The 12,438-nt window shown below is 51.0% G+C and overlaps 1 protein-coding gene across 2 annotated transcripts in view; it reads right to left on the minus strand.

Moving 5' to 3' along the window:
* Positions 1-3,622: 3,622 nt before the first annotated feature.
* The window catches only part of ATP6V1B1 (ATPase H+ transporting V1 subunit B1), a 28,061-nt gene continuing 19,245 nt past the window's right edge, over positions 3,623-12,438 (minus strand). For both annotated transcript variants that reach the window (XM_037736146.1, XM_017522010.2), the window contains 12 exons: positions 10,909-11,007; positions 10,626-10,719; positions 9,950-10,027; positions 8,968-9,107; positions 8,014-8,115; positions 7,343-7,440; positions 6,128-6,251; positions 5,717-5,867; positions 5,377-5,459; positions 4,497-4,601; positions 4,174-4,303; positions 3,623-4,081 (listed from right to left, as the gene is read on the minus strand). In XM_037736146.1, the coding sequence (XP_037592074.1) occupies positions 3,918-4,081; positions 4,174-4,303; positions 4,497-4,601; positions 5,377-5,459; positions 5,717-5,867; positions 6,128-6,251; positions 7,343-7,440; positions 8,014-8,115; positions 8,968-9,107; positions 9,950-10,027; positions 10,626-10,719; positions 10,909-11,007 (1,368 nt within the window). In that variant the 3' untranslated portion in view covers positions 3,623-3,917. The remainder of the gene's footprint in view (positions 4,082-4,173; positions 4,304-4,496; positions 4,602-5,376; positions 5,460-5,716; positions 5,868-6,127; positions 6,252-7,342; positions 7,441-8,013; positions 8,116-8,967; positions 9,108-9,949; positions 10,028-10,625; positions 10,720-10,908; positions 11,008-12,438) is intronic.

Raw genomic sequence — 12,438 nt, forward strand, 5'->3', positions numbered from 1 at the left:
TTTTGAGATGAAGTCTCACTCTGTCACCAGGCTGGAGTGCACTGGCACGATCTCGGCTCACTGCAACTTCCACCTCCCGGATTCAAGAGATTCTCCTGCCTCAGCCTCCCCAGTAGCTGGGACTACAGGTGTGTGCCACCACACTCGGCTAATTTTTGTATTTTTAGTAGAAACTAGGTTTCACCGTGTTGGCCAGGATGGTCTCGATCTCTTGACCTCGTGATCCACCCACCTTGGCAGCACTTTGGGAGGCCAAGGAGGGCGGATCACTTCAGGTCAGGAGTTTGAGACCAACCTGGCCAATGTGGCAAAACCCCGTCTCTACTAAAAGTACAAAAATTAGCCGAGTGTAGTGGCGCCTGCCTATAGTCCCAGCTACTCGGGTAGCTGAGACAGGAGAATCACTTGAACCCGGAAGGTGGAGGTTGCAGTGAGCTGAGGTCGTGCCAGTGCACTCCAGCCTGGTGACAGAGTGAGAACTCTGTCTCAACAACAGCAACAACAACAACACCACCTCAAAAAACTATAAAACTCTTAGAAGAAAACATAAGCATAAATCATTGTGACCTTAGATTAGGCAATAGGTTCTTAGATATGACAACAAAAGAAAAAGTAAGCAATAAATCATCAAAATTAAACACTTTTTGCTTTAAAGGACATCATCAAGAAAGTGAACAGACAACACACACACAGAATGAGAGAAAATATTTGCAATTCATTGGTGAAGGACTAGAATTGGTATGTCAAGTATGTGAACAAATCTTACAACTCAATAATAGAATGACTACCCAATTTAAAATGGGCAAAGGATGTGAATAGATAATTTCTCCAAAGAAGATATACAAATGATCAATAAGCACGGGAAAAGATGGCTAACATCATTCATTGGTAGGAAAATGAAAATCAAAACCACAATGAGATACCAGTTTGTACCCGCTATTATGGCTGTAATGAAAAGGACAGGTAATAAGGGTTGCTGAGGATGTGGAGAAACTGGAAGCCTCATACACTGCTGGGGGAAATGGAAAATGGTGCATCCACTCTGGAAAGCAGCTGGCAGTTCTTCAAAACATTAAACTGAGTTACCATCCAACCCAGCAATTCCACTGCTAGTTATCTACCTAAGAGAAATGAAAGCATGTCCTCATAAAAACTTTCACAGGAATGCTCGTAGTAGCAGTATGCATAATAGCAAAAACAGTGGAAACACATGTCCAGAAACAAAAGGTGGTAAATCCATTCTGTGAAATATTGCAATAAAAAGAAATGAAGCACTGATGCATGCATGGATGAACCTTGAAAGTATTTTGCTAAGAAGCCAGTCACAAAAGACCACATATTGTCAGATGCAGTGGCTCACACCTGTAATCTCAGCACTTTGGGAGGCCGAGGTGGGAGGGTCATGAGGTCAGGAGTTCAAGACCAGCCTGACCAACATGGTGAAACCCCATCTCTACTAAAAATAAAAAAATATTAGCTGGGTGGAGGGCACATGCCTGTAATCCCAGCTACTTGGGAGGCTGAGGCAGGAGAATTGCTTGAACCTGGGAGGCGGATGTTGCGGTGAGCAAAGATCGTGCCATTGCACTCCAGCCTGGACGACAGAGCAAGACTGTGTCTCAAAAAACAAACAAACAAACAAAAACAACTCCCCCACACATATTGTATTATTCCATTTATATGGAAAATCCGGAACAGACAAATCCATAGACACAAAGTAGGCTAGTAGTTGCTTGGGACTGAGAGTGAATGGATTGTGGGAGGTGTTGAGAGGTGAAAGCTAGGGGTGCAGGGTTTCTTTTTTGGGGTAATGACAATGTTCTTAATATGATTGTGGCCATGGATGCACAACTCCATGAATATACCAAAAGCTTAACTCATACAATTATAAATAGGTAAATTGTATGGTATGGGAATTATACCTCAATAAAGCTGTTATTAAATAAAAACAACTGTTTGCCCTATGGACACCCAAATCTTTCCCCAAGATGGCTGTAAATTATCTTGGGAATGGGAATGGGGAGGGCCTCCTATGGTGCTAGCTCTTGATTCAATAATTCTGACCTCATCTACAACACGTTTACCTAGAAACAAAACTCAGATCTTTGCTGAAGTTCTATCCTCCCAAATCACCCTTCTTCCCCTTCCTAGGAAGCATTCATGGTTTCACTGTAGATGGAGCAGGGGAGATGGAGGAGGGATTGATATTACAGAAAAGTTAGCAGCTTTCAGAGGAACATCAGGCAGCCTAATTTGTAGAATGCTCTTCATCCATTTCTTAACTGGGGATCTTTGTTCAGCCTTCTGCACTCATGCCCTCCATGTCCTTCAGGGTATCTCCCTAGCAACTCTCCTCCCTTCCTGTCTGGAGCAAACCAAATTCTCCCTAGCATTTCTCAGGCAGAGATAATTAGAGTCACACACATCTTTTGTGGCCTTGGTTGTCCCCTCCAAGGCTCCTGAGCTCACATTCCACATGAAATTTATCAAGATATTTGTTTGTTTGTTATTGAGACAGAGGGCAACCCTGTCTCACTCTGCTGCCCAGGCTGGAGTGCAGTAGTGCCATCCTGGCTCATTGCAGCCTTGACCTCTCAGGCTCAAGTAATCCTCTCACCTCAGGCGGGACTACAGGTGTGTGCCACCAGGCCCAGGTAATTTTTAAAAATTGTATTTGTAGATACAGAGGTGTCACTATGTTGCCTAGGCTGGTCTTCAACTCCTGGCGTCAAGTAATCCTCCTGTCTCAACCTCCCAAAGTGCTGGGATTACAGGCTTGAACTATCACACCCAGTCTGTCAGGTGATTTCTCAATTACTTCCCTAAGAAAAATTTCATTGTCAACTGTTAAGACTTTAATGTAGCTTCTAATTAATTAATTTGAGACAAATTCTCAATCTGTTGCCCAGGCTGGAGTGCAGTGGCACCATCTCAGCTCACTGTAACTAACCTCTGCCCCCTGAATTCAAGTGATTCTCCTGCCTCAGCCTCCCTAATAGCTGGGATTACAGGAGTGCACTACTGCACACGTCTTTTTTTTTTTGTATTTTTAATAGAGACAGGGTTTCACCATGTTGGCCAGGCTGGTCTCGATCTCCTGACCTCAAGTGATTCCTGCCTTGGCTTCCCAAAGTGCTGGGATTACAGGCTTGAGCCACTGCACCCGGCTTAAATTTAATTTTTAATTTTTTTAAAAAAGAGATGGAGTCTCTCTATGTTGCCCAGGCTGGAGTGCGGTGGCTATTCACAGGCACGATCCCGCTATTGATCAACACTGGAGTTATGACCTACTTGGTTTCAGTCCTGGACTTGTTCACCCCTCCTTAGGGAACCTGCTGGTCCCTGGCTTCCGGGAGGTCACCATATTGATGCTCAACTTAGTGTGGACACCGTGTCAGCATAGCGCACGACAGTCCAGACGTTCAAGCGATCCTCCCGCCTCGGCCTCCAGAGTAGCTGGGACAACAGGCTCAGCTTCCGCGCTGGTTTTTTTTTTTTTAAGTGCGGAGTATAGTTTAATGAACTCCATGTACTCATCACCCCAGCTCCCAGCTTCAACAATTATCTTTTCTTTTCATTTATGTTTCTTTTGCCACTCTTGTTTTCAACGAAGATAAATTCGTCTCACTTACTTTTTATTTTTATTTAGTGGGTTTTTAACATAAAAATACAGATGCTCCAGTCAGAGCAAGACACAACCACCTTCGGATCTTCCGCAGCGCCGGGAGTCGAGGGGGAGGTTGGGGCGCGGGGAAAGGAACCGAGAGAGGGAAAGGGACAAACCGCGCGGCCCTCGCACCTCGGAGCCGGTGGAGGGCGGAGGGCGGAGGGCGGCGCAGAAGCGGCTGGTTGGGGTGGCGAGGGAGGGGAGACCCGGGCGCCGAGGGCAGGGTCCTGGCCGGCGTCGGCGAGCCGGGCTAGAGCGCAGTGTCGGGCGCGGGGTCCTGCGGCGCCCCCTCGCGGGAGTAGAACTCGTCGATCACCGCCTGCGGGATGCGCTTCAGCATCTCCTTGGGGAAGATGCGCAGCAGCTTCCAGCCCAGGTCCAGCGACTCGAACACCGAGCGGTTCTCGTAAGGGCCTAGGGATAGAGCGGGAGGGAAGGTTAGGAATGTGTGTGGGGCAGGAGGAGGGTGATGAGGTTGCTGGCTCCAGGCCAGCGACGCGCCTTACCCTGGTTGATGAAGTTCTTCTCGAACTTCTGCAGGAATTCCAGGTAAAGCAGGTCCTCGGAGGTCAGCGCCTCCTCCCCAACCACTGCCTTCATGGCCTGCACGTCCTTCCCGATGGCATAGCAGGCGTACTGGGGAAGGGACAAGGCGTCGGTGGCCGCTGCGGGCTTACCACGGGAGTCCAGCAGCCCTCAACCTGGCTACGCTGGGACCCCTTTTGGGGAGGCATTTAGCCAGGAGAAAAGCTTGTCCTTCAGATGGGGCTCAGACCTTCAGCTTCTGAAACTAGAGGACCCACCAGCCCCCTGGCCCTCTCCTCTTTACCAGCTGGTTGGAGACATCTCCATGGTCCTTTCTTGTCATGCCCTCCCCAATGGCCGACTTCATCAGCCGAGACAGCGAAGGGAGCACGTTGATGGGAGGGTAGATCTGAGGGAGCGGAAAAAGGGAGTGGTGGAGAGCAGCATTCAAACTTTCCTCTCCCCGTCCCAGCACTGCTCCCAGGAGAAGCTCCTCATTTATCCTACGTTCCAGGGGTCAACAGCCACACCCAGCCTCTCCCATCTCCCACAGATTCTAGGGCTTGGGCATGCGGATATCTTACATGTGGCCCTAGGCAGAACAGTGGAGGGGGTAGATGACATGACATTAGTTAATAAAAGGTTCAGTATTTCAAAACTTTTGATAATGTGGGCAAAAACCAGTTTGAAGCTTAATGGTTAATGGCTGCAAAGAAAAAAACCTGCCAAACAAAGAGAAAAAAGTCATAGGGGTCGCCTTTAACCTACACATAGGATGGAAGTGTGTCAGTTGTTTTCTGCCCACCAAAGCAAATAACTGGAAAGGGAAGGCAAATGGTATTAATTTAGTATTTACTAGCCGCTAAATGCTTTCTATATGCCAACTTATTTTTATCCTCCCTAATGCATCTGGGTGATACATTTTATTATTCCCATTTTATGGTTGAGGAAACCTAGGATCCAAGAGATGAAATTATCTTCTCAAGATCCCAGAGCCAGGTAAGCCAAATTCCGTTCAGGCCTGTCTTCTTTCTGTGAACCATGCAGTCTTCCCCGTGGCTGTCTCCTTTTGGGGTTCGTTTTGGCTGGCCCCTCCTAATTCATGCCTGGGGGCAGTGGAACATCTGCTCCTCAGTGTTTCTCTGGTCAGAGCAGGAAATGGGTAGGGGCAGGGTAGTTAGTACCTGTCTGTTATGAAGCTGTCTGTCCACGTAGATCTGTCCCTCTGTGATGAAGCCCGTCAAGTCTGGGATGGGGTGGGTGATATCTACAAGAAAACACACTGGTGTCAGTGTGCGTGGGGCCCAGGTCTCCAATCACTCAGGGCACCTGAGTTCTGTGTCTCTCATGGGAGTGATAGGGGTGTGTGGGAGGCATGGTTGGTGAAGGAAAGGGCAGTGGCTATCTTGATGGAGGAAAAGCACTGCTGCACATCTGTGCCAAGCAACATGGGCCCTTTAAGTGTCTGGTTGGAAAAGGGAGGGCAGGGGAGCTCTGGAGCGTAGTGGGCTGTGAGGAGGCTACCGTCGTTGGGCATGGTGAGGATGGGGATCTGCGTGATGGATCCGCCCCGACCCTCCACGCGGCCCGCCCGCTCGTAGATGGTGGCCAGGTCTGTGTACATATATCCAGGAAAGCCTCGGCGCCCAGGCACCTCCTCTCTAGCAGCAGAGACCTGCAATATCCATGGGCATTGGGGTAAGAAGTGGGGCGAGAGGCTGAAGCTAGGAAGGCTGGGTAGGAGGTTCAGTGACCCTGTGAGAAATCGAGTAGGGAGCAGGAGAGGAATGGCCAGGCTGAGACTAAGCCCTGGAACTCATGGGAGTGGGGCAGGCCTGGATGGACCAGCTTCCCTGTATTTGCAGGGTGACCCCCTGGGTGTCAGGCTTAGGGAGGGTTAGGGAGGAATCTGATACCCCTTGCCATCCAGCTCACCTCCCGCAAGGCCTCTGCATAGGAACTCATGTCCGTCAGTATGACCAGCACATGCTTTTCACACTGGTAGGCGAGGAATTCAGCAGTGGTGAGTGCCAGGCGTGGGGTGATGATCCGCTCAATCCTGGAGGTGAGGCCAGGTGTTTAGGGAGCCTGGAGGCCTGGGCTAATGCTCCGCACAGCCTGGGGGCTGCATGCAAGGTGAACTGGGAAGCTGGTGTTGTGCATGGGGGCATAGGAATGGAGAAGATGAGCCCCTGCCCCCATCCTCTAGGCCAGGGCAATTGTTCCTGGGAAGTGGCAGACTCCAACACACGCCTTGCCTACTGTCCAAGGTAGGAAAGGGGACAGAGGCTGAGGCCAGGAGGCAAGCTGCGTGGGAAAAGCCAGGCAGGGCTAGGAGTATCTGATGAAGACAAGGGTGACTTTTTGTCCTCCGTGGGCTGAAGGTGAAGGACTCAGGCTTATCACCCTGTAGATGAGTTGGGGGTACCTGCTTGAGCTTTGTCTTACCCTAGGGGACCCACACTTGGGTCAGCTGGAGCACTCTCCCTCTGTGTCCTCTGCATGGCCCTGTCCCTCTCGCTGCTCCTCTCACTATCCTTTTCACTGCTGCAAGCACACTTAATGTGTCTGTCCCTCTGCTTGCCAGCCCTACGAACCCTTCCTATATGGAGGGTTCCTGAACACACTACCTCAGCTTCAGACCCTCTCAGTTCCCAGCTCTGGAGTTGTGGCTCTTCCCCTTGGGGATGTCACCAAAGCCTCCAGAATTCTATCATTTACTATCTGGAGTACCCTCCAGAAATACAGTTTATTAGAATTGTATTCAGCCACCTGACCCCCAGATTTAAACTCTCATTTTTTATACTTTAAAAATAGCAGTGTTTCTAAACAAATGTTTAGGGAAATGATCTCCCTGGGGTGACTTTGTGGATGTGACAGGGAGATGAAAAGCCCTGAGCTGGGATGGGGGCTGGACATGGGTTGGAAGAGCAGACAGCAGGCAGAGTCATGGTCTGGCGCCCTCTGTCTGTGGGTTTTCCCTAGCCCCTCCCAGGCCTCAGTTTCCCCATCTACACAATAAGGGTTATTCCCTCAGCTCTGGCCCATGGCTGTAGCTCTGGGATGCCCAGGAGCCCTGGTACTCTAGGTCTTGGAAAGGAATAGCGTCTTCCCACCTGAGGGCAGTTTGGGCATCAGGGGAGAGCTCACGTGGGGTCATTGGCCAAGTTCAGGAAGAGGCAGACATTCCCCATGGTTCCATTCTGCTCAAAGTCAGACTTGAAGAATCTGGCTGTCTCCATGTTCACCTGGACACACAGCAGGGTGGGCTGGAGGTGGGGCCCTGTGGCCTGAGGGCAGGGCCTGGACCCTCCCATCTGTCCTCAGGAAAGCCTGTGGACTGAACAGCTACCAGTTGCAGTGGGTGAAGGCATCATGGCTATGGGGTGACCCTGGGGCTTGAAAGGGCAGGGACTGGGTTTGCTGCCCCCGTCCTGGTAGGGCCTTGTCAGATGCTCCCGGAGAGGCTGAGGCTTCTTCAAGTCCAGCTCTGCTCAGTGCCATCCCCGTCCCCTCCTGTCACCAGCTGCTGCTCTGCCCACCTCCCTGGCCTCCAAGGCCTCCCCTTCCTGAAGCTATCTTTTCTCCCCAGATCCCCTGGCTTCCCCTCCTTCGGGCCACCCAGGACCCATATTACCACTGTGATTGCCTTTGGGACACCCTAAGGGACACATGGTCCTGGTCACTGCTCCCATCCTTACCCCTCTTGACTGGCCTGGACTCTGATGGCTTCCCCATCAGATCAGGCCATGACAGGGGCTGAGGGAGACAGGCTGCTTGCTCACAGCCCCAGAACTTGCCAGTCTGCTAAGTCCCCTCACCCCCATGGCTGCAAAGACGATGGCGAAGTTGTCATCATGGTAATCCAGCACAGCCTTGGATTTCTTCACCAGCCCTGCCTGGCGGCAGATCTGAGCAGCAATCTAGGGCAGAGTGGATTGGGGGGGAGGACGTCAGAGCCGGAGCCGGAGCTGACACCCGCCCACTGAGCACCACTGACCCATGGGCTTTGGTGGGAGGGAACCAAGCCCAGAGAGGTGAAGGGGCTGCTCCTGGTGCTACAGTCTTTCTTGGGGTGGCGGTGGGGGCTACTGTGTGGCTGCTAGTGGGCTGGGGGTGCCTGACATGAGAGGCAGGACAGAGTAACAGTTCCAAAGAGCACTGCCTCCGCACGGGTCTGGGCGGCTTGTCATAGGGCAGCCCCACACCTCTCCACAGCCTCTGGGGGGCTCTCTGGGCACAGAGTTGCCCTGGGCCTGCAGTGTGTGAGCCTCCCAGACACCATGCCCAGAGCCAAGAAGGAGGGGTTACAGCAGGGTGGGGCACTTATGCCAGACCATTTTGAGTGGTCAGGATGCTGGGTGGCTGCAGGAGCATCTAGAGACCTTGTCACACCAGCTGCTCTGAGAGGAAGCGGCTGTTCTCTGTTGGTGGTTGGAGAGAAGCAGGAGCGGGTGAGTAAAGATAAGTTCAAGGACAGTGGTCGGGGTTGGGACCTGCTCCCCTGCTTGGGGAGCGCCCCAAGCAGGACTTTCTATTCTGAGAGCTCCCATGGCTCCCCCACTTGAGGCAGCTTGAAGACTGGACATGGAGGAAATGTTGTGAAGCCCCAAGTCCCTGAACTGCCTGGGGACAGCTGCCAGTCTGGATGCTGGTGACCGCAGCCCGACCAGCCCCCTGCCTGCTTGGCATAGGAGCCGTCCTCACTGGCCCAGCAGCCCCAGCATCTTCTCTGTCCCTCCCCCAGCCGTGCTAGCTGGTCCTGCAGGCCTCACCTCATTGTGGGGCAGCCCAGCTGCTGAGAAGATGGGGATCTTCTGGCCGCGGGCAATGCTGTTCATCACATCAATGGGAGAAATGCCCGTTTGAATCATCTCCTCCGGGTAGATACGGGAATGTGGATTGATGGGCTGGCCTGGGAGAGGGTGATCACAGAGCCATGCTCAGGGGTTCAAACCTTCCCTACCCTCCTCCACCCTGCCGCAGACTCCAGAGCAGCACCATTGGACAGAACTCTTTGCGATGATAGAAACGTGCTCTGGCTGTGCTGCCTGATGTAGCCCTAGACACAAGTGGCTATTGAGCACATGAAATGTGGCTTTGAAATGGATTTCCTTCTATTTGGATTAGTTTAAATTTAAATAGCCACAGGCCCAGTGCTACCTTGGACAGTGTTGCCCTTGTGCTTTGGAAGTGGCAGGCAGGCAGAAACTCAGGCTGAGGCTCCAGGGCCTGAGGGAGCAGAGCCCTCTTGGTACTAGTACCTCCAGGTACTGGTGTTGGGGTCGGAGGGCCTGCGGGTGTCTCCACCTCCTGTCTGAGCAGATGAGTCTTCTGTGCTCTGCCACGGACTTTCTGTGTGGCCTAAGGCAAGCCACAGGCCCCCATGGGCCTCCAGCGTGTCCTCAGTAAACAGGTGGGATAGGGTTTGAGGACTCGGGAAGATGCCCACTTGAATGGACGAGAGCCAGCAGAGCACCACAGCTCACTCTCAGGATTGTGGACAGGAGCCAAAGGTAGGAGGATTATGGCCTTGGGCCAGGCGTGGAACACTGCCCAATGATGATGGCATTTTACAGGGGATGGACATGGAGTGCTGGTAGCAGAGTTGAGGCTCGGTGGAAGACCTGGGGATAGAGAGGCCTTTGCCGCTCTCCCATCACATCTGATCTGCCTGTGAGTCTGGGCAGAACTTCCAAGGGTGGGGAAGGTGTTAGGGCTGGGTCCTGAAGCCATCCAGAGCCTCTAGTCACTCACCATTGATATCCAGAAAGTCCTCTGCCATGACCACTGGTCCCTTGTCAATGGGCTTGCCGGAGCCATTGAAAACCCGACCTGAGGGTGGGTGAGAAGGGTTGGAGGGTGCTCAGGCTGCCCTGTGTCCCTCAGTGCTGCCTACCCTCCACGAGACCACCAGCTTCCACCCACTCTGCAAAGGAGTGCCCCGTGTCCCCCTCCCCCACAGCTCACAGGTAACCCAGAGAGCTAGCTACAGTGACTGTTCCCATGGGAGTCTTCCTTCCTCTCCTGGAAACCTTTACAGGCAAGGCCTTGGCCCAGGACAATGACTAATTGGGGATTCCAGGACTGGAGACAGGAGAGGGCCAGGCCAGGTACAGCAGGTCTTGGGAAAGAATTAGGAGATATTCAAGGCTTAGCAGTCCCTTTCAGTCTGGCTCCAAATAGCTGGCTACCTACTGTGTCTCTAGTTTATTGAACCTACCTTCCTCATTTACTGAATACCTGTATGTCAGACCCTGAACTGGTGTCAGGGATCAGAGAGAAGAAGACACACCCCAGACCTCAAAGAGCACACCAGGGAGACAGGCATATGAATGGGAAATGACAGTGTAGTGGGCTGAGGGCTTGGTCAGAGAAGCTGGGCCCTGAGGGCAAAGGAGCAACCCCACCCCTGCCCCTCCTTGTCCCTCACCCAGCATGTCCTCCGACACCGGAGTTCGTAGGATGTCCCCTGTAAATTCGCAAGTGGTCTTCCTGGCATCTATCCCTGATGTTCCTTCAAACACCTGTGGGAAGAAGAGGGTGTTTCTCCACTTAGGGGCTTGCTGGAGGGAATGGGGCTACCCATTTTGGGCATGTTTTGTGCTCGCAGGGAAATGGACCATTCCCGGCCTTCAGAGTTTGTAAGATAGTATGGGAACTTTATGGGTTCATTCATTGATTTAACTAGCCAATATCCCATTGATCCCACTCACCTGAACAACTGCCTTGGTGCCAGCCACCTCAAGCACCTGCCCGCTTCTCTGAGTCCCATCTGGGAGGGTGAAGTGGACAATCTCTGCATACTGGGCGAACTGGCAGGAGGGGAGAGCAGGTACGTGGCAGTGAGACCATAGGCAAAGTCCCTTCTTCTCCCGCGGTCCTCCCTGGCCCAGTATCAAGCTGCTCTCTCCCCTCTTGCTCGCAGACACTTGTGGAAATTAATGTGAACATTTGAATTCTGTTTGGGAGGCAGCTGCACCCACTTTAGAGTTGCAAGACCAAAGGTTAGAATTGAAACTCTGAAGTTTAGTAGCTGCCTGACCTTGTGGAAGTTACTTTATGATTTCAGTAACTCATTAAATGAGTTACTAAATAATGAGCTTTAGTTTCCTCATCTTTAAAACGGGGATAATAATAATAATGCCTACTTCCCATAGCTGCTGCAGGGAGAAAGTGAGATAATATATACAAGCGTATTAGCATGGTGCCTGGAACTTTGCAAAAGCTCAATAAAGATGTAGTCATGATTGGGCTGCCTCGGCTCCTGGACAGCATAACTGTTTCTGCCCCTCTGGACTAGGGGTAAACACACTGGAAAAGTGCCTCCCTCTGCTGACACCAGGAGAGACGCTCTGCTTCCAGATGTTCTTCAGTACCCGTGGCGTGGGACTGGAGTTGACTCAAGTAGTCCTTCCAGGGATCAGCCAGCATATGTACAGAACTCTTTGGCTGGGTGTGGTGGCTCATGCCTGTAATCCCAGTACTTCAGGAGGCTGAGGTGGGCAGATCGCTTGAGGTCAGGAGTTCAAGACCAGCCTGGCCAACATGGCAAAACTCTGTCTCTACTAAAAACACAAAATTAGCCAGGTGTGGTAGTGGGTGCTTGTAATCCCAGCTACTTGGGAAGCTGAGGCAGGAGAATCACTTGAACCTGGGAGGTGGAAGTTGCAGCAAGCTGAGATTGAGCCACTGCACTGGGTGACAGAGTGAGACCCTGTCTCAACAACAAACAAACAAACACTACAGGAAACATGATATTCGATGATATGATGCATAAAGCATTCCCTTTAAAATTAGGAGCAAAACAAGAATGCCTGCTATTCTCATTCTATTCAGCCTTGTACTGGAGGAATTAGCTAAACTAATAAAATAAAATGAATAACAATGAGAAGGAAACAACTACTAAATAGAAAGCCCCCCAATTCCCAAATCCAATAAAGATAGTACCAAAAGGAAAACTATAGATCAATTTCTCTTATTCATATAGATACAGAAATAAATTACTAGTCTAATCAAGCAGTGTATTAAATAAACATGTATGACCAAGTAGGCTTTAATCCAAGAATGCAGGACTAGAGCAAACAACATTAGGGAATTTGTCAATATTAGATGATAAAATTCATAATAATAGAGAGTTCATCAACATAGATTAAAAGAAAAACCCTATAAGACTATGTAAATAGAAGCCAAAAGGCTTTTGATAAAATTCAGCCTCTGTTTCTTTTTCTTTTTTTTTTTTTTTT

This window comes from Cebus imitator, unplaced genomic scaffold (assembly GCF_001604975.1).
Source record: "Cebus imitator isolate Cc_AM_T3 unplaced genomic scaffold, Cebus_imitator-1.0 Scaffold23, whole genome shotgun sequence".
Taxonomy (NCBI): Eukaryota; Metazoa; Chordata; class Mammalia; order Primates; family Cebidae; genus Cebus; species Cebus imitator.